This window comes from Epinephelus lanceolatus, chromosome 22 (genome assembly GCF_041903045.1).
Source record: "Epinephelus lanceolatus isolate andai-2023 chromosome 22, ASM4190304v1, whole genome shotgun sequence".
NCBI classification, from domain to species: Eukaryota; Metazoa; Chordata; class Actinopteri; order Perciformes; family Serranidae; genus Epinephelus; species Epinephelus lanceolatus.
In genome coordinates this window covers 33,901,605-33,923,588 of record NC_135755.1, presented here as the reverse complement: position 1 = coordinate 33,923,588, position 21,984 = coordinate 33,901,605, and the positions used below count along the sequence as shown (strand labels likewise).

General features: G+C 42.2%; 2 protein-coding genes across 2 annotated transcripts in view; both read right to left on the bottom strand.

The window, feature by feature from the left end:
* Positions 1 to 736: 736 nt before the first annotated feature.
* On the bottom strand, positions 737 to 4,886 carry cth1 (cysteine three histidine 1). The gene is made up of 2 exons (XM_033610146.2): positions 4,676 to 4,886; positions 737 to 2,068 (listed from the first exon to the last, which is right to left on the bottom strand). Exons 1-2 carry the CDS (start codon positions 4,682 to 4,684, stop codon positions 1,094 to 1,096), a joined length of 984 nt encoding a protein of 327 aa, XP_033466037.1. The 5' UTR covers positions 4,685 to 4,886; the 3' UTR covers positions 737 to 1,093.
* Positions 4,887 to 9,362: 4,476 nt separating this feature from the next.
* mta2 (metastasis associated 1 family, member 2) overlaps positions 9,363 to 21,984 on the bottom strand; it is a 39,482-nt gene continuing 26,860 nt past the window's right edge. Inside the window, exons 4-18 of the mRNA XM_033609796.2 lie at positions 17,802 to 17,919; positions 16,972 to 17,035; positions 16,717 to 16,834; positions 16,496 to 16,598; positions 15,793 to 15,892; positions 14,595 to 14,783; positions 14,347 to 14,421; positions 14,203 to 14,261; positions 14,002 to 14,102; positions 13,710 to 13,849; positions 13,295 to 13,523; positions 12,916 to 13,005; positions 12,709 to 12,827; positions 10,876 to 11,018; positions 9,363 to 10,495 (exon numbers count right to left, since the gene is read on the bottom strand). Coding sequence (XP_033465687.1) covers positions 10,342 to 10,495; positions 10,876 to 11,018; positions 12,709 to 12,827; positions 12,916 to 13,005; positions 13,295 to 13,523; positions 13,710 to 13,849; positions 14,002 to 14,102; positions 14,203 to 14,261; positions 14,347 to 14,421; positions 14,595 to 14,783; positions 15,793 to 15,892; positions 16,496 to 16,598; positions 16,717 to 16,834; positions 16,972 to 17,035; positions 17,802 to 17,919 — 1,802 coding nt within the window. The 3' untranslated portion in view covers positions 9,363 to 10,341. The remainder of the gene's footprint in view (positions 10,496 to 10,875; positions 11,019 to 12,708; positions 12,828 to 12,915; positions 13,006 to 13,294; positions 13,524 to 13,709; positions 13,850 to 14,001; positions 14,103 to 14,202; positions 14,262 to 14,346; positions 14,422 to 14,594; positions 14,784 to 15,792; positions 15,893 to 16,495; positions 16,599 to 16,716; positions 16,835 to 16,971; positions 17,036 to 17,801; positions 17,920 to 21,984) is intronic.

Here is a 21,984-nt window from a genome sequence, read left to right as displayed (position 1 = left end):
CCCCAAAAATCACTGTTGCCAAACCCAGACTCCATTTAAATAGTTATTTTATCATTGTAAAACACTCTTGATTCAAAGTCAACAGAAACTAAATAAAATCCCAAAACCCATCTTGGTTACTCTTTAAATAAACCCCTAATTCAGTTAGATGTGAAAATAAACTGACTCTATAAACATCAAAATTAGTTTCTTTAAATTGAGTCTGGTGGGTATTACAATACTGAATTTGGGGCTGTTTCTGATTAAACAAAAAGGAACCTACTTCAAGAGTCTCTGTAGGGATCCTTTCAATAATGTTGTCAGATACAATATAATCTGAGCCTGTCAATAGCAAAGGGGAAAAAAAAAAAAAAAAAAAAAAAAACACACCTTCAGTGGATGTAAATTGATGTGTGCAAACGCCCCTAAATCATTACATTACAGCCTGTTCGCCATAGCACTCTTGCTCAATACTGGACCAATTTCAAAAACTGTTTTCCCACAAGTCTTGTAGGCATTAAAAAAAAAAAAAAGGGAAAATCCAATCCAGATTGAAAAAAAGTTACTCCAAGATTTCCTGTAAAATATAAGTGGCAGATTATGAAGCTAGTTATCAATGTCTTTGTTTTGTTGCCATAATCTCCAATACCAAACACTATCATTCACTTCTTTGTGTGACCTCGATGCACAAGCAAACCTTCCAAGTTCCAAATGTGTGAAAATGCTGAAAACTAATAAGACTGCTACAACATGAAGGTTAGAGATTAAAATTGTTTATTCATGATTCTGAGGTCAGACATTTCATTCTCTGTTCATTAATAGAGTATTTACAATAGTTAAAAATTTAATTACACTCATAGCTGCATCTATAGTGAATCCAGAGACCATTGACCACATTTCCAAAACAAAACACTGCTTGATCTGCAGCTGAACAGTTCAAGGCCTGCTTGACTTGCTGACACAAGCACTCAAACAACCTAAATTAAAAAATATAATAAATGCCCTGGGGAACAGGGGTTTAACAGGGTTAAAATAAAACAAAATTTACAGATTTAATTGAACTGTGGTGTTCAGTGCTGAATCCAAAACTGGTTTCCAACTCGGACCACATCGGTCAGAGGGCCCTGTTGTCCCAGATCTCCTGCGCCTTGTTGCTCTCGAGCTGCTGTAGGTGAAGGGCCAGTGGCAGCAGCAGGTCGCTGAGGTGCTGACTGGAGAAGGTGAAGGCATTGTGGGCTGTAGCCTCTGCAGGCGGAGTGGCCAAAGGGGAGGCTGATGGAGGAGAAGAGGAGGTTGAAGAGATGGGTGAGGTGGCGGTGAAGGGGGAGGTGGGGGAAGGTAAACCTGAGCTGCCAAGGGATTGCTGAGGGAAGAGGGACCCTCCTTGGGTCTGCTCGGAGGTTTTGACCTTGCTGGGGAGGCCGTGCTGGAAGCGGCAGCGTGTGCCGTACAGGCAGAAACCGAAGGAACTGAAGGTGCGGCACAGAGCTCCACGTGGTTTCCACTCCTTGGTTTGCGGTTGGAGCTGGGGGCTGGGAACAGGTGGCGTCTTCTCCTCGTCAACATGGGGTGACTCCAGACCGCTGCCCACATCTCCACCCTCAACATGCAGGAAGTTACAGCGGGTTCCAAAGGGACAGACACCAAAGGCACGGAAGGTGCGACAGGGGACATTCCTGCGGCGGCGCACAGCAGGGCGCTGCTCGGTGGGGTTGTGGACGAACAGGCAGCGGCTGCCGTAGTAGCAGTAGCCGGTTGTGTGAAAGCTGCGACACAACTCCGTTTTGTACTTTGGGTGGCGGAAGGGAACATGAAGCTCATGGAGGCCGTGGGCGAACTGACAGCGCTCGGCGTAATTGCAGAAACCAGTGGCTGAGTAGCTGGTGCAGAGCTCCGTCTTGTAGCGGGTGGAGCAGACCCAGGGGATGAGGGGAGGGGAGGAGGACTCTACCAGGGGGAGCAGAGCCTTAGCCAGGGAGAGTCCTTCACCACCACCACCACCATCTCCATCTGACTCCTCACTGGACAGCAGGTTGTCCACCAGCTCCTCATCTTGGTAGGAAGGCAGGAACAAGTCATCACTACTGGTCTGAAAATAAAGTTTATAAAAAGTTAGTCGAGTTTGTAAAATGTATTTTCTTTGGTGCTTTGAGCACCACAAGCCGAGTGTCATCTAGTTCCATTATACTGGAGAGAAGGCAGACATGTCTATGGCCAATATCTCCAATACTCTGCAACTCACACCAAAACTATCTAGACTGATAAGCAGTACTCTGTATAAATTTCTTTTTTTTTTTTTTTTTTTTTTTTTAAAATAAATATATATATATATATATATATATATATATATATATATATATATATATATATATATATATATATATATATATATATATATATATATATATATATATATATATATATATATATACATATACATATACACACACATACATACATACATACTAGACAAACAAAGAACCATAGCCAATTATTCAACAATGCAATGTGGCATTTTTGCATGTACAACTGATGACAAAATGAGTTCATAGGTGTCCAGAATGTCACTATAAAGCAACTCATTGAGGGTTTGTTATATAAATTAGTTAAAGAGTGAACTGGGCTTTGACACAACTCTAATGTCGTGTGGGTTAGACTCTGTGCTACTAGCTTTTGAAACCAAACTCATCTCTGAGGGTTTCTCATCTTTTTGAAAGTTTAAGTTGCTGGAGTTTATTCGCCATATTTAAGAGACAGTATCTGCCACATTACTTGCTATTAAACACTTAGCCCACAAAATGACGGTTTCTAAATATATTAGTGTTACCTTGAATTTGTGAAACTCTCGCACACAAAAAAACAAAAGGATAAAGATTTAAGGTTTGATTTTAAAGAAATACTTCACACAATATAACCCATTTGTATTTCAGTTACTCAACATGTGGTACCTTGAATGTGAAAACCTTTTGTCCATGCCTCCACAGTGAACGGAGAATCCAAAAACAGCAAACATTCTTCAGGAATTTAAACTAGGACCACATTTAACCGCAAAACTATCAAAACGTGTTTATAAACTCACTCAGCTGGTGCAGTATAATCAGAGTCATTAATGTAGTCATATGCTCTGTACTTCCTGAACACATGCATTTGTACTAAAAAAAAAAAAGCTTTAAGTATTGGCGTCTAGTGTTGAAGAGCATAGATAAGTGTCAGTTTTAATTTAAAAAAGGTTTAGAGAAAATACGTTTGTTTTGGAGTACTGAGTATACGACTGGCTAAATGAGACTCATCATACAACACAAGCTGAGTGAGTGTTTGTAAAGAGATATTAAGATATAGTTCTGCTGTTAAACTAAATTCATGAAGAATGTTTGCCTTTTTGGATTCTCCGTTCACTGTGGGGGCATGTGAAAATTTTCTTCACAAATTCAAGGTAACACACCTTAATTGAAATACAAATGGTCATTTGTGTGTGAAGTATCCATTTAAAAACCAAACTCTCAGAGGCCGTTTACACGTACACGGTGATTTTGATAAACGGAGACATCTTCCTTCGTTTGTGCCCTTCGTTTACACGCAAACGGAGATTTCTCCTCTGAAAACGAGTCTTTCTAAAAACTCCGGCCAGAGTGGAGATTTTGGAAAACTCCGGTTGCGCGTTTGCATGTAAACTGAGATAAACGGAGATAAACGGAGTTATAGGCAGCCGACGTCACAGTATGCGCCAGAACTTGCGCCTGTGTAAAAAGTGCGACCTATGTTGCTATGGTGACAATGGATACATGGAAGGCTTGAGTTTCTCGTTACACTGCCACCTACAGGTTTGGCATGCTCTTGTGTATATATACACGGGTAAGTGTAAACGAAGATCTTTTTGAAAACGGAGACGGTGAAATGTCCGTTTATGAAAATAGCCGGCAACGTGTAAACGGCCTCTCAGTGATATTCTTTGCATTCTTTCCAATTCGGATTCTCCATTTATCGTGGAGGCATGTGACAAAAAAGTTCACTAATTCAAGGTAACATGGAATGAATAATTGATACAAATTGTCATTTTGTGGTAAAAGTATTCCTTTAAAATCAAAACCCTCCCTGCTTTAATGTTTGAATTGTTAAGCTATCTGAGAGCAGAGTGCTAAATACTAGCACTGGCCAAATGAAGCCTCTTGAACCACTTTATTTTCTGAGCCCACTAGAGGGCGCTATGTTAGCATTGAAAACACACCAATTTGCCATTCCTTGAGCCTCTGTAAAAACCAAGAGCGCTATCTAGTGGGATCAGAAAAAAGAAAACCGTTCATGTCGCTTCATTTGGCCATCTCTGCAAAATAAAGTGATCAGTAATTAGCTTATTGGTTCATCCACCATATCCACCTTCAGGCTTCTTTCACCGCAAAAAAAGCTGTATTTGATGAAGGTTTTTTTTTAAGTTAATTGAAATACAAAATCCCTGCAAATAAAATGCAAATCACAGATAAAGCAACGAATCTACCTGTTATTTTAACACCACATAAATATGTAGGCTACCAAGTGCCTACAGGTGGAGCGACTTATACAGGTAATAGATACACTCCTGTCTGAAAATGTCGTAATGCTAATTTTAACAATATTTCACCAAATGTGTGGCTAAAAAGCTACGCAGCAACAGGTGAGTGTAAAAAGACAGCAGCGTTGTCGAGGACGATATTTGACTTACCTTAAACATGGCTGCAGACAGATTGGGTTTCCTGTGAGGATGTAGGAGCAGAAAACAGCTCGAGGACGTGTGTATGGGTACCAGGCGGCCTGCTGGGCTCCAGTGTGTTAGTTATCAGAGTGGCATGGACTCTACACTCCTGCTCTGGTACTGAGTCACATACAAAGGACCAGTGCTCTCCGTCTGTCTTTTAAACCTCCTCTCACCTCCCGCCTTCCGCTTCTAACGAGCATCAGGTGTGCTCGAACTCAACGTCACAAGCGTGTCTCGAGCGACCAATCACGTCCACGTGCGGGGAACGTTCCTGTTAGCGGATCACTCCTGTTAGCAGCTGTGATAAAAAAAAATTAATGTCTTTGTATTTATATAAAGCTGAATCCAGTCAGTGCGTATCCATTTATGATGAAATACAGGAGCTTGTGTGGGACACTAGAAGTAATAGCCTACACGCCGTTGTTTCGAGCACCTAAACGTTTCTTTTCTTCATTGCTTTTTTTTATTCTTTACTGTCATTTCCAGTGAGTTGGTTATCAGCAGCAGATGTTTATCACAGGGTTCAATAAACACCCTGAGTGAATACAGTGTTAAAGGTGAGTGCCTCGGCTTCACCTCAGCTTTGTTGAAATTAACACCTCAGTCGGAAGTAGTTTAAACCAACCTTCTAATTAAAAGCCGTCTGATTGAGACACAGCTGAGTACAGATAGACAAATATTTCCTTTAGCTTGGCTAATCTTTGTTTAAGATTTTGTCAACCAAGCCCAGAGCAGGAACCCTATGTCTGAGAAATGTTTTCAAGGGTAAACGTGGTTTTTCGTCTTTGTTTTTTTTTTTTTTAATGAACAAGATTATTATCTCAGGATTCTGAGAAAAGTTTTAATTTCAAAAGACTCTTGACTCTTACCTGTTCACTTCAGGACACTGACTGTGTTCCTCTGTAACCTGGTTTTATGTTTGTCTGTGCCCCAGTGGCACCTCCATCAGACTGCAGCAGGTTGCCCTCCTGCCCAGCAGTCATGTGAGCTTTGCCAACAGCTATACACAACTGGATCCGCAGCGAAGCAACATGGTGTGAAGGAGATCACACTCTGATGGAGCAGCAGGGTCCCCAGGGTGAGATGGGACATACCGACAGACAGTTTTTGAGGCCAGCTCCTAATCTACTAGGATTCACGGTTGTGAGTGGTGTGATTTCTGTCTGTGAAAGTTACACAAACCAATATACTTAGATAAACAAAGAATCAAAGGACTATGTGTAATGTGCTGCTCGTATTGATGACTCCACAAAGAATTATCAACAACTGTGCAGTTCTCATGGCTTTATGGGCATTCAGCAGCTAAAGAGACATATTTTACTCTGGAGAACAAAAACAGAGCTAAAAGTGGAGTGAATATTGGACTGTCATGCGTTAATTGACCAGAATCATGACTTTAAATGATTGCTAATGTTACTTTGTGTCTGCTGAATGTGTAAATATGTAATGTTTGTCTTAACAGCTTTATAAGGCCATAGTGCTGATTTTGTTTTCAGTTAGTTCCACTGCCCCCAAGTGGCCACAAAATAATTAACACTTCAAATTCACTCTGCTAGTTTATTCATTTGGGCTCATTTAGTCAATTTTGTAAAAATACTTGAGGGTTAAAAACTTTAAATAAAATTTGAGTTTAATTTTTTCATCAGTTTCGCAAAAGAAATGTATGGAAGCAAACAAAGCATGCAAATTGATATACAGATAAGGGTGGCATATGTTGCACACCATCTGCAAATTCATACAATTTTACTGCTAAGATGTGACATAATGTTCTCTCAAATCTTAATTCCTACATTTAAAAGTAGCACTATAGCTCAGATGCTTTGACATTATTGTATCGTCTAACAGTGCAAAGTATCAATTTTTTAAATTATATAAGTCAACAGAAATTAACAGACTGAAAGCTTTATCTTATTAGATAAAACAGATGTTGACAAAGCTTTGGGGACATAATTTACAGTTGGAAAAAAGGTAATAAATTGTAATATATCAATATTTTTATAGCAATACTTAGCATATCGCACTTAGCATAAATATTTCAATTTGGAAATATCAACAAATAAATAAATAAGCCAAAGAAACCAAGTATTTACCACCAACTTTCTGTAATTGGCAGTTTTTGATACTCTGTGAAAAGACAGTTAATTTGATTCCACAGAGTTTGACACTCAGCTCTACCAAGGACCCGAGCTCAGATTCCTCTATGCTGGCAATTTGGTGAACACAGTGGAGAAAGAGCCCATGACTGACCACGAAGAAAAAAAAATTCTTTATTTCTTTTCTTATCAAGATACATTAAAGGATACAGAGACATTGGAATAAAAAACACTTGAGAAAAAGTTTCAGTTGTAGCATGTTTGTCTCTCCATCATACAAAAATCAGCACCCTGTCCCTTTTGAATGTCGCCCCTGGTTCAAATGACCACCCCACCCACCCTATGAAGGAGAGCAATGTTTCACATGTACAGTAGCCTATTAGAGCCATCTCCACAATAATGGAGCAGAATTACACACTTTAGATGTAAAAAAGTTTAAAATATGCCAGTTTTCCACTTGTCTTTACACAGATTAGTATTTGCTACAAACTCAACACTTCAAATTTCTTTTTTTGAGAAATATTACAAAGCCCACATTGGGACCAAACTTGCTTATAAACCCGGTGTAACCCTCAGTGCTGTGGGGATTCACAGGAATTATAATCATCCAATTGACAACTTGCTTTTAGTACTCACCCTTTCATTACGGTACAAACAGGGGGAACCAAAATAAACAAAAGGAAATGAAAGCACATTGAGACAGCTGAAGATTCCTTTCACATTGTCATCATACCCAATCACAATCAAAAACATCATTCTGTTCTGCATCATTAGACATTTACAGAAGAGGATTAAGGCCATATAAAAAAAGTTCTGAATGAATTCTTGTTTGGAGAAAAAAATACGACTTTAACTCTTTTTGCAACTTCTCACATTATTTCAGAACTTAATTTTTGGCCCCAACTGTCTTCTGTACATTTACATATTGCTGTGTTTTTAACAGACTTCTATCAACTGACCAGTAACATAATTGTGTCAGTTTCCTTCAAACCAACCAAACAGTACATTGTCAGAAATGCTGTGGCTTCAATTTAACATTACCCCCGGGGTTAAAAGTGTCCACTCACTCACTAAGAACAGACATCAACCTTTTTTTTTTCCTTCTTTTTTTGCACATTATGGCTTCATTTTGGACTTTTGCAGACAACACAGTACCTCAAAGCCAAATGTTTTCTCTCATCATGGCAAGTCACGCAGTAACTCGTGCAAAACCATGGGAACCACAATCATTAGATTTTCCTCAAACACTACATATGATCCCTCCTACACTGTAAACCTACAGACTCTTCTGAGCAATGATCCTCTCCCCTTAGATTCCAGACAGCCTGTTCAAACGTATCAGGGTGAGGCCAAGAGAACAGGAGCCAGGGAACTTCTCTCTTCAAATGGACAAAAAGTGGCTATAAAAGCATGAAGTGACAGGAGACGAAATGTGGCTTGACTGCATCAACAACCCTTATTCAGTTTTTGAAGAAGGATATTGTTAAGCCTGGTGAAGATGGAGACGGTATGGAAGGTTATTAGTGACAAAACTATCAAATGAGCACAAAAATCTGAGCAGTTAAGCCAGGATTCAGTTCAGGCTGTACAAACAATAGAAAGTTGGTTCATTTTTCCACCTTTTTGGCGATTATCAACAATTTTAGGTTAACATGATGTGGCTGTTAGGACCGGATTTACTTCAACAATTTTGATGACTCATTATTTGATTCAGTCAGACTAAACTGAATATCTGGGGTTTGGACTATTGGTTGCTCAAAAACAGCAATTTGAAGACACCCCTTGGGTTTTGGAAAACTGTGATTGGCTTTGAATTTTTTATATATTTTTTTAAATTTTTTTAAGATGATCAGCAGATTAGTTTGACAATAACGGTGAGTTGCAGCCTTGACACTGATGTTACCCAAAAGGCACTGGGTGGCATTTTTGATTTTGTATGAGTGATACAACCTGTCAGAACACTGATTTCCAGTTCTTTCCACAATGTTGCAATCACAACAACAATTACAGCCAATCCCTGTGAATTCTGCGCAACCTTGCACTTTTGTCCAATCACAGCAACTTTACCACAAATTTGACTTCTTAAAACTAGTAAAACCTCATTTAATTGTAGAACTGCTTCCAGCATTATGACTCGCTCAACCCCTACTTTCTTTCTGTTTATCATGAGACTACTGCTGCAGGACCAGAGCTCTGTAGAACAGAGTGTCACACACACACATTGACAGGGCAAACTGTTAGCATCACATGGCTAACATTAGCAAACTGTTATTAATGACAGCGTTTAACCGTTTTGGTGTCGGTGTGAGATTAACAACTTAGTTTTGGATGCTACCTGCTGCTGCAAGGCTTCTGCTCAAGTGGCAAAAAATGGTGAGCAGGAATGAGATCACTGTGTACCGTGTTAGCTTGTGCCAACCAGGCTGAGAGAGCAGGAGGAGAGCGGCTCACGGAAATGGTACTTTACTGCTGCGTCCACTGGCATCAACAGCTGAATTGTCTTGCCCCGAAATTTCATTGCACAAGAACGCCTATAACATTGCAACTAGCATCGCAATCTCTTTTTTTTTTAAGATGCCATGAAAACATTTTTTTTAAAAGGCTGCAACAATCCCAAAAACAGCCCACTAAATCTATTCTATTACCACTATGTCTACACTTTTATTCTGTCTCTGCACACACACACATAACCTTGACGTTCTCACTACTCAAGCTGTTTTGTGCTCACTCAATACTGTTGACACTGAGGGACTGAGGTGCAGGGGAGGACTCGACCCGTCAGGATTCATTAACCCCTGTGACAGGCTGTATTTGGCTCCTTGCTGATGATGGGAAAATCGACAAGTTACAAACTCAGTAAAGAAAACTTGCAGTAAATGAATCAAACACTGAGTCCACGCTGACAGAGGGCAGCTCTGTCAACAAGTCTCAACTTCACCACTGCACATGAGCACACAGTCAATGATCTACAATTAATGGAGTAGCAGAGCGGATCAGTGAAATCAAATTCGACCTTCGGCCAGCTACAGCTCTCCCCTTTCCACCTCCCCACCCCCCGTTCTCCTCACATACTGCAGGTGTCACCCCTTTAATGGTGCATATATTTACACAAAGATAGAGCCGTGGAGGAAAAACAAAGTGTGCTTTGTCACCATTGTTTCAGGATGAGAAATATCTTGATTTAAATTACACATTTAAAAACAGGCGGTATTGAAAAGGGGAGCAAAAAAATCCAGGATCTGAATAAAATACTACAAAGCCCAAGATGTGAGTGTCAGTGTGCTGATGTGTGTATTTAATATGATGGAAATGTACAGTCGTTTAAGTGCTTGTGTGTGTGTGTGTGTGTGTGTGTGTTGGACACATCAACTTTTGGGAAATAACAGAGGACTAAAGAAAAATGACACTGGAAAGAGGGAAAATAAAAGACTACTGGTATGGCGTACTGTGCTGCCTGTCAAGTGACAGCTTGAGCACAGACCCTCCTTGACTCCCACCCGACCCCCATGTCCTGTTAAAAGGCCCTGCTGTCCCTCCCCCTCAGTCCTCCAGGACGATGGGTTCGCTGGTGCTGGAGGGGAGCAGGGGCATGGCCAGGGAGCGGGGGGGCGGCGGCAGTTTGATGCGGACTAGGAGATGAGGTTTCCTCGCTGCCCGACGCATCTCTGACTGGGTCAGATGTTTCCTCAGAGCCCTGGGAGAAAGACAACACCAGAATATTGTTTAAAACCTCTACTATAATCCAGTTCTTTTATTTTGACCTCTGTAACGAGTTTAGATTCATCTACTGTGACAGCTACAGGACTCATCAGCAAACTCTCTCCTGATGAAGGCAGTGCGCTGCAGGTGAAAGCTTAGAAAAAGCTACTAAATAGCCCTTGACTGCAAACCAAACTTCCCATTGATGTGTTAAATGGCTGCATCCCCAACTGTTACCTGAAGTCTGTCAATGGTTGTTCTGACTTACCAATCTCTGACCAGCAGGGAATATATTAATTACAACAAATACCAGCTGCTTGAGTGGACTTAATGGGTTATTATTATTGTGGCTGAACCTTTAACTTTCCACTGTACCTGGTGTCCTTTGTAGCCACGAACACCACAGGGTTGGGAGCCTCCCCCTGGCTGACCTTCTGCCGCTTGATGACCGACTGCGAGGTGGTCCTCATACCTGAAGTATACGGCCTCCCATTGGCTGGGTAGGGCACCCCTGTAGCCTGTGAACCAACAAAAGACCAGGACAGTGAATCCACCATGTTGTTTCACTTAAAAGGCTAACAGCAAGTGATGAGACTTGTAATGTGCCTGTCAGAGAGAGTGTGGAGCAGCCTCAAGCATGCCAGAAACTGATGTACTCATCCATCTCGCGTTGAGCGCAAAGGCTCTGAATGCTGTCATGGTGCTTGGTCGTACACCTCTGAATTTTGTAACTACACCCCCACTGTGCTTTACAATTCAGTTCCTGGAAAGAAATAGCCACCACATTGGGGAAGAAGAGGTATTGTGTTACAGGGTGTGGAAGAACATGAGGTCACTGCAAAAGCTAATAAACTGTCTCGTGGAAAACGTGGCTTCCCAGGGTGAAACAAAGGGATATAAAATCATTTCAGCTTAGAGGTAAGTGACAGTAATAATTAGAGTACACTAATGAAATGTTTGGCAATACGTCTGTGTTTACTACTGTTGTCAGGCAGCCTACTTTGCTACGTAACATTCTTCTGACAACACTTCTTGACTTCTTGCTTATCCACAGGATATTTTGTTTGTATGGTGTGGGGCGTTTCGGAGCATATTGCAACAAGCAATGCGTTGAGCATTAAGGCCTCTGTGCATGTTGATAGCTCGCATCTCATCTACGGAGGCTCGTGCCACAGTGTCTCGTGCTAGTATAAACAGCCTCAGGACAGATGTGCTGAGGCTGGTTTCTTAAAGGCTGAGGGGAGTAAAAGCTAGCTAGCAACTATGGTTAACATGCTAACAGCACTGAAAGAGCTAACAGTGTTAACCAGGGGGAACCGGAGACTGGGCGCTGCACTTTTACAACTATACTGGGGCAGGATGGTATTATCAGAAGTAACCACTGTATGAGCACACTGCAGAATGGCAGTGAGTATTTAGCCAGTGGGATACAGACATGGGTCTCACATGCACACATGGCTAGACCGCCTACTACAGCAAACAACAGAAAAGCTCAGATTACAACACACATAGAGGGAGGGTAACTTCTTTCACTGCTCAGGATGCTATTACTCTACTTTGTTTCTCATATTTTTACATTTATATGCACATATTGTGTTATATATTGTAGCATAATGTGCATCATTATCTCTATATTCTTATAATTTCTCTATGTCTACATACAGTATAAGACTGTAAAATGTCCCATTCCCCCCTAAGGGCATCAATAAAATATTTGCTTTATGATATTTTTACAAAGCAATCAGCAGTTTGCTGCTATATGCTCTGAATGTTGCATACAGTGACTTTAAAGGCAAAATATCAAAAATAAAATGTGAAGAAAGTACCTTCTGATTTATTTGTAAGGCCAATTTTTCAAGTAAAGTACGAGTAAAGGCAGTGTTCTCTGGGTAACTATAGGTCGACAAACACAAACACATCTCCCAAATCTCAATAATTTGTTGTGCAGACCTGCACATTAAGCAAGTTGATGAGGGAGGTGGGTTTAAAATGGAGATGAAAGCAAACATAAACATTCTGCATGAAAGCGTAACAGAAATGTATCCAAGTGACTCTTGGGTGTGCTCACCTACATGCAGCCCAGAGATGTGTAATTCCAGTTTATACAAGCATATTTCATCAAATGACAAGCCAGCGGTGCTGTGAAAACAGTGTAGTGTGTGTGTGTGTGTGTGTGTGTGTGTGTGTGTGTGTGTGTGAGATACTTACACTGTCAAAGCCTCTCTTTCCCAGCAAGCTTTGGCCCACGCGAGGCTGGCTGGCCTGATTCCTGTTGATGGGTGTCGGGGGTCCTCTGGATGCCTTCAGTTTCAGAGGAGCTGAGATGGCTGCGGAGACACAACAACACTCCTCAGCAACCAATCAGACTGGGACAGGAGGATTGAGAGAAGTGTTGGCCACATGATGTGTTCTTACCCAAATCCTTCACTATGTTGGCCAGTGACTGTCGAGGCACCAACTTGCTCTTCAGAGGGGTTTTTGTGGCTTTGGGCAGCCTGATCATACCTGAGGAAACCAGTGGACATGGTGGTTTAGATTCATCCTCTTATTTTGATCTGCTAATTTACACAGCACATTTCAAGGAATAAAATACCAGAGTAGGTGATACCAATGGAACACCCTAAACTTTAGTTTGTAATTAGTTTAAAAATAAGCTTTACAGAACTTACAGAATGAATAATCTACATATGGTGGTCACACACAAAATCTTGTCTAACCTCATGAATAAGATGCATTATTCAGGACACAAATGTGAGAGTCTTGTGGATGTGTGTGTGTGTGTGTGTGTACATACACTCAGCCTTTACAGCGTTGGCGTTGATGGAGGCATAGGGCCTTCGTGCAGCACGGCGAGGCTGCAGGATGTCCTCACACACCCGTCGAGCAATGCGGGTCAGCTTGGTGGTCTGCAGGATGAACGTCTGGCGGTTCTTGGCCAGCAGCTTGGCTCGACCCTCGTTGCGGGTGAACGGTGACATGCCCTGGACCTCCTGGCGTGTCATGTGACTGCGGGGGCCTGCCTCCTGGATGCAGAGGAAGGAGGGACACCATGATACATCGAGACATGTCACTCTGAGAGGTCAACTCTTGAACAGCTCATTTCATCAAAGCTGAACCATTGTGACAGTACGGTTGATTTCTGCACTGCTTCTGACTGACATAAGAAATATGACTCCAGGTGAGATGAGACTGGGAGGAAGCAGACTTACAGAGCCAGCTCTAGCAGCACCCTCTAGTTGTGTGGGGGTCTTCAGGCCTCCATACTTCTTCCAGTAGATCCAGCAGGAGGCGCACAGTCTGCATTGCATGTTGGGAGGCCCCCAGGCATACCACTGAGGAGACTGAGCCGCTGGGTTGGTGGAAGGAGAGTAAGTGTTAGTAGAGGGCATTTTAACAGAGTCCTCAAGACTTTTAATGAGAGTCACTTGACAGAAATTTAAGAGCCAAGCAATGTTTTCAATTTCTGACAGAAACTGCGCTTCCTTCACAGTGTGTACTTACTGTGGCAGCTCTCACAGCTGAGTCCTTTCTGAAAGCCTGCTGCCCCGTTCATACCGGGCTTGCTGCCTGGCACCATGATCTGGTTGGGGTTGGGTTTGGTGCTGGTGAAGTGAGGAGAGAGTGGAGAGAAAAGTGAGTTATTCTGACCGCAGGTCTAACTCAAAGAGGGTACTTAGTGTAGCGGTTTACAGCAATACTCACTAGGTGGGGATGTACACCTGCTTCAGCTTACTGTCTGCCTCTGCTGCCTTTAGTCGTTTCTGAAAAATAGGTAACAGTAAAAACAGAGGTCAAACCCAAATCAAACAGCGCTTTATAGTATTTAATGGCTTGCTGTTGACCTACCTGTTGGATGTAGCGGTCTGTAGTCTTCCACATGTAATAGAACTGGACCACACTGGCTAAAGACTTCCAGGGCAGCTGAGAGAGAAGAGAAAACAAACAATGTATGCAGGACAGTTCAGTTCCCCATCACACTGAAGTTTAAAACAAAAATTCAAATGTGTGTATCAACAGTGAACACCTGGAATAATATCACATCTCATTGAGCTTTCACATAAATACACTGCAAGTGACAGCAAAGAAGAGCTTACAAAGTCCTGGCGGATGTCATTGAAGTCTTTGCCGTATTTCTCCAGAGCCTCTTCAAACAGCATGGCCTCTGAGGCGCTCCACTCCTCCATCTCATCACGGCAGAGCACCGGACCCCCCTGAGGAACCAGGGTGGACATGGCTTTGGCCAGGTCATAGTTGTTCTTCTGCAACGTGTCCATAGCGTGGAACTGAGAGCAGAGAGAGGAGGTGATTCATTAGAGCTTCATCATTATAGACATCAGTCCTCCTTTGGGGGAAATTATATGTTATACATACACTATAATACCACCAGAGGCTTGTCATGTGATTTCAACCATCCATACTGCTAAACACAGCCAGGGGTCACAGCAGGCTAGTGGGTCTAACCTGTGTAATGGCAACAACAGAAGGCTTGCTGATCCAGCAGGGAGATGAGCAGACTGAATCAGATACCCCGTGGCGCTGGGGTTTACTCCAGCTGAATTAGTGTTGCTACAGGACCCTTACTGATGGACCTTGCTCCAGGACTTAGTCTCCTGGGCAGGAAGTGAGGCAAAGGGACCGTGGGCTGTGCTAGCTAACTAGCTTGCTAATTTTATTAGCTTGTCTCATAAAATGTGTTAATTCCCAAAACCTTGCTTTGTATATTTACCAAGTGGTAACCTCCTTGGCTGAAAAATTAAACCAATATGAAAGTGCCAAAAACTGCATGTTCTTTAAATGGCCACTTGACGCTGGCTCTGTAAGCCAGACAGTCACCATAGATCACATGTTTATATTTTATTATGGCCTAAATTTACAACCAATTAAGGGCAGGCTGCTTTAGGTGCATGTGGGTGCCAATAGTGTCCTCAGCCTCTCAGTCAGATCCAACCCTTGCTCCTCCATGGTGCCAGCCTCTCACCCAAGTTTAGTCACTTCAGGCTCAAAAAAGCCAACATGGGGACAGCTGTAGTGCTGAACTCACCAGTGGATGATGTCACAGTAGCTACGTCCATTACTATAGCAGTCTATAATATTCATACAGTACACTGTACTCCTGTGTACTAACAAGAAATGATACAATATAATTGCCATCAGAATCAATTAATGTGAAATTAGAATTTAAAAACTTTACAAACAGTGAATAAGAAATGTGGCAATTTTATTGGCACACACACACACACACACACACACACACAGAATCAATTACACACACAGAGTCAATTATGTTCTCACCAGTGTGATGTCTCTGGAGGCTGCAGCCGCACTCATATGGAGGCTGGGCTGGCGGATGGAGCTGCTACAGTCCAGGGCCCGAGCAAAGGTCCCCACAGCTCTGTAAAAAATTTATTCAGGTTATTATTACTCATCTGTCTGTTCTACACGTACTATAGGGAAATATTAGGACTGTTTAAGTGTTCAAAGTTCCTTAAATGAACACTAGATGGAGTATTTGGTTCATGGACCACTTTATAGGCAGCAGGCTGATTCCCTCCAAAACCAAAGTCACTATAGAATTCCTTAATAAAAAAACTGTGCTGCACCTCCAAATACGAGAGAGGTATCATCATCCCACTGCTAAATTACAGCGTCAAATGCATATTAGTATGAATTGTTGGCATACATTATACAGAATATGTATATACCCTAAACTGAAATGAAAACCTCCAATACCTCCAGGACAGACATCACTGACACACTGCTGACCTCAGTCTAATAACACTACACTGTCACAATCCTCTCTGAAGCTGCTGCAAACAACAAATGTTACATGTATCAGCCACAAAAACCCGTATTTCCCCATGAGATTATCAAACTTGATGCCAATTCACACATTTCCTCTAGAAAAGCTGTCCTGTAGATGGCAGTCAGAAGTCGTCATGGCAACAGGATGATGATGATGCAACTGAGTGACAGATGGGGAGCAGGGGAACGTTACCTTGCCACCACCAGGAACTGGTCGATCTGAGGGTCTTTGAGCTGGTTGTTGGGGTCCCACACCTTGGTCTCCAGCTTCTCCTGGATCCTGTTGTCCGATTCACCTGAGAGGAGGAGGAGGGAGAGGGGTCAATTCTTTACTGTTTCTGCTTAATTTCTATTTATTAGAATTCAGAATACATTTGTTTGCCTTGTATCTCCAACTTAAAGCGTGCTGCTCACCCTCAGCTAACTTGTCAGGGATCTCGGCCTGGTACTTAGAGCCCACTCGGATCTCGCCCTGGTCCGCAAGTAGGGTCTTCTGGACAGGGTCAAACACCAACGAGTAGAAGAAACAGTCCTGGACAGAACACAGAAAAAGAATACAGCTGCTTGACAAATGTGCCTTTTTCCAACATTTAATTCACTGTGTCTCTCTTTCTTAAACTAAAAACTGATAATCAATGGATACAAAAGTAAAGAGAGACGGTGTCTTACCTCTTTTTCCAGGTAGCCGGCCAGGACGTCTGTTTCATTGAGGAGGGTGACGTTACATTTCCCCCTGCAAAGACAGAGAGGAGCATTCACAGACCGGGATGTTCAGATTCTCTACAGCCCAATCATCATCATCACAGCCAATATGAACCAAGCAGTTTCAGACAGTACAACAACCATGTTATTGGTGCAGCCAGATGAAGAATAACAAAACACTGAATAATATAGTACAATTTACGAAAATGACACCATAAATTGCAACTTAAAAATGACTTTAAAGTTGACACAACACGTCTCTGACAGGTATCAACTTATGCCTTAAATAGTGAATTTGTTTCAGAGCTACCGTTTTGGATTAAACTTTAAGGTGTTGTTGTCATTTTGTCCAAGACATTGTTGATAGCAGTGGACTCTGATGTGAAATGAGCTACTTTTTACTACCTCACCATTCTATTTCACTTAAACTTCAGATTTACACAGCACAGCCCACAGCAGGCTAATTAAATGATGCCTCATGAACATGTCTTGTAATGGCTGGACTTTATATGACAAACCTATGGACAGTTATGTTATGTGTGAGGACATGCCCACTGTATATCCAGTTAGGTAGGTCTACTATAGTATCACTTTATAATGCATTCATCACCAGCTTAACAGGATGGGCAACAGCTCTTTCTAACAGGGAAATAAAATGGGATGGCCTGTGCAGGGACAGAACAAACAGCTGAGAATGGCTGCAGCAAGGGCCATTTCCTCAGCAGTTCAGTCCTAACTGTGTGTGGATTCAGAGTTAACTGCAGCTCTGTCAGTGACTGCTCTTAGTGAACACATACCGTATGTGAGTCGCAGGTAGAGATTCAAACTGTCGAGACAGGAAGAGTTCTCTGTGTTTTAGCTGGTGTTTCTGTGGTTCTGACAGCGACGGCTGCTTCGACTCCTCTTCAAACTCTCCTGCAACACAAACACATCAGCATCAGCACTGTTTTCCTAACTGACAGGACAAACATCATACACTGTCACCAACTGAAAGAGGACCAACAGAATTCCAACACGTCCTGCTGGTTTAGAGGTCTAAAAGACTGATCTGAAACCTCTGGGTCAGGATACCCCCAGGAGGAGTAAAACGTGAATGACTTTTCTTTTCTTTTTTAAATTCAGGAAGTGGGAAAAAAATCATAGTGGGAGTCTGTCCATTGACAGGAGGCTGAATGAAGGTATCAAGCAAACCCATGCCTTGATGAATACCAGGAAACAACCTCAGCGGCTGAACACATGTAGCCAATGCAGAAGTGCCAGAAACTGCAGTTCCTCTAATGACCACTTGAGGCTGGCTCAATCCCCATAGACTTCCATATAAAAATGCTCAAATCTACAGCAGAAAGAAACATGTTTACAGCCTGGTAAAAAAAACAGTTTTGGTCTCTTTAGCTAATTTCCACATTAATGACAACTGTACAGGGGGTGCATGTTTTTATACCTCCCCTGTTTAAATGTTATTAATGCTTAGAGTTATGCATAATTAAGAGCATGGCCAGTTTGCACACCTCTTGTTGACAAGTCACTGCAACAGCAACAACACTGGTTGAGTAACATAACCATGGCGTAACCCTATAGTGACATAGTGTGTGTTTGTCTATGTCATCATGGCAAAATGTGGTCCTTGTGACACCAACTGCAGTAGGAACTGCTACACAGGCCTTTTTAAGTATATTTGCTGGGTTGCTGTCAACAGGCTCTGAAACTTAACAGGTGTGTAGTTGAGATCAAAAGGAAGGTCAAGTTCAAAGATGCATGTGGCTGTAGAAAGGGGGCAGGAAGTAGGGGGGTAGGACATGGGTAAGGGGCCACTGGCCCTCCACGTTTTGCCCTGAGCAGACATCATCTTGAGTTGTAGATTGCTGTAATTGAGCTGGAGTGATCCCATTGCAAGACTCAGTACCTTTACATGCACAGTTAAGACAAGTGACAGATATTGCTCAACTTGGCCATTTAATTGAACCACTGTCCTTGTCCCAGTATACAAGCACAGGAAGGGAATGACCGTCTGCACTACAATAGGTGGTGATATGCTCCCTTTCAGCTTGTTAGTATTGGACCTTTTTCTGGTTGACCAATTACGTCACAGACCAAACAATCAACAAACAAGTTAACTACGATTAGCTAGCAGCAAACTGGTACCATGGTGGACAACTTAACAGCTCTGTACATTTCGTACATGCTCTACGCTCTACTTATAAATGCACAGCTCTGGATGTATTTTTCTTCATGTTGTTACGAGCTTCTTTTGTTACACATTTAATGCTATTGGACTTCCGGGTCAAAGCCTAGGGCAGAGATTGTGAAGCATGCGCAGAGCGCCTCTGCCAGTTTGGGTCCGATTGACATACATGCAGGTGTAATTCAACTCCTTATTGTATTATCTGGGTGTGTTAGTCCCACTTTGAGAAATTTGCTTTGTTACAATTTCAGTCGGACTAACATGTTTATAGGTATTTAAAAAGTCCAGTTTTAGTCAGACTGACACAATAAATCATTTTTCTCTAGTTTCATGTTAACATACTGATTGTCTGTAGTTGCAATGTTTCTTTAGTTCTCCTTTTGTTCTTACCCAATCCATCTCTTTCTCCCTCTCTTATTTTCTGCTTCACATAGTGATGATGACGCCATGTCATAACTTTATCTACCAGTGTATTGATGGGTTTATTTCACCAGGTCTAACAGTTTACCATAAAATGTTGTCAATTGTGAGTTTGTCTTTACCAGGTGTTGTACCAGACATAAAGAGCTCTGTTTGACAATAAGGCAAGGTGCTGCATTAGTAGGGGTGTATTGCTTTGGTTGCAGATGAGACAACAAAATATGATCCATGAAGTCCAGTTCAAGTAACAGATCTATGATTTTGAAGGCTTCTCAGACTCTAAAACTACTGAGACTGGATTTTACAACTCTGGAAAGTAATTATAGTGACAAACATTTTATCCTCCGTGTCAACAATTGCAAGTTGGGGTTACGCTGATATGGCAATATATTGCATAAGATGACATACCTTTGTCTAGCCTTTAAAGATTCATTTTGACATGCTGAGCAGTACTGCTTTCTGTTTTGAACACGACCTCATGCCTCAGGCCACTACACTTCAAGACGTGCCTTTATGTAATGACCTGTCAGCGTTTTTGTCCTCTGAGTTAATTTCTTACTTTGCCGTTATTACATCTGCTTCCTATTGCAGCAGTTAATATGTTGTTAATCCTCTGTAAAGCACTTTATAAGAGTTCAAAGGTCATCAAATTATCCAGTTGGCGAAAACTGGCTGAGTGCTCAGTGGTGCGATTTCTTATACTAAGACTTCTATAACGAATGTAAGAATGTAAACTGTGTACTTGATCTTTTTCATCTACTACACTGCACAGACCTGCAGACATGTTTATTAATGGACTTACTGTAAAACAATGCAAGTGTTGCACATGACCAAACCCATGTGACACCCATGTTTCCAGCCAGTAAGATACATGAAAAAATGAAGCCATAAGCAGCCATGTGTGTGTGTGTGCATGTGTCTGAGTGTGTGTGTGTTCGGCCACTAGATTGCGCATTCCTAATTTCAGGCGGGTGAGTAATTTGTTGCTGGAGTTGCAAGCTGGAGGGGAGGGACTATATCGCTCCATCTCCGTGGACTCCGCCCCTGCACTCAGCCACAGGAAACCCTGTCAGTGAGGGCACAGGAGAGAGAGAGAGGGAGAGACACACACACACACACACACACACACACACACACACACACACACTGAGAGAGATAGTGAGCCAGAGGGACGGTACCTTAAGCCACACCCCTTTTCTGTTAACCTCTCAACCCCCCCTCCCCCTCCTCCCCCTGTCCGGCTAGTCCCTGCCAGACAAAGTAGGAAACCCTGTGTACCAAACCTGAGGTGCCCATCCCCCCCCCAACATGTATCCCCAACCCACTCCACCACACACACACACACACACACACACACACAAGAAGAAGAAACCACACACATACACACACAGAAGGAGCGACAGGCACTTAAAGCGCACACAGCATAACAGTAACACACTCCTGCAGACAAACACACGCATGCAGACACACACATTTTCTTTGCTCTGACAAAGACACAAGGCAAGTCAGAATTAACCCGTTGCGTGCTGTGGCCCTCGGGGACAGATCAAGGGCCTTTTGTTCTGCACAAAGAATTGATGTGTGTGTGTGTGTGTGTGTGTGTGCGTGTGAGAGGAGGAAGAGGAGGGGAGTAGTGATGAAAAAAGTGAGGCAGATAAAGAAAGGTTTAGTACCAATGAGCAGAAGCAGCAGAGAGAGGGAGCTGGTACACTTCTTCATCACTGCTACAGGATCATAACAGGCTGAATCAAGCCAGACCTGAACAGACACACTCACACATCACCTTGACTCTATGACAGGGCTGGAAAGACTTTTAAACTATACCATATCAACAACACTACATTTTGCGAAGCAGACTTTTTTTCCACTCAAAACAAGTCAGGCTTTTCCAGAACAAGAGTGTTACGTCTTAGTACTGATGGGTGAAATGAAACCTTTGGAAAACGACCCAGACAAGGTTGGGGTGGTGTAAGAGTGTACTGAAGACTACAACTCTTTGTTGGCTTTTATGATCTCTGTGATCACTCACTCATTTACCTTTATGAATGTTTACTTTGTCAGAAAACTTTGTGATCATAAAATTAGAGATGCACCAATAGCAGTTTTCTTGGTTGATTCCAATTTCCCATATTTTGAAATTGCTGAGCTGCATTTTTTTTCTTTCTAAGAAAGAAAATTGACAGCATACACAAAGTTTTGTAACTTTCCATTATTTTTTAAAATATGATTTAAGTATGTATGAGGGGAGAGAGAGGGCATGGCATGCAGCAAAGGGCAAGGACATTGCCTTTGTACATGTGACACCTGCTCTACCCACTAATTGGGGATTTATAGTTGTGCGCAGACCCTACACACATAGTCTACGCATATCGCCTATG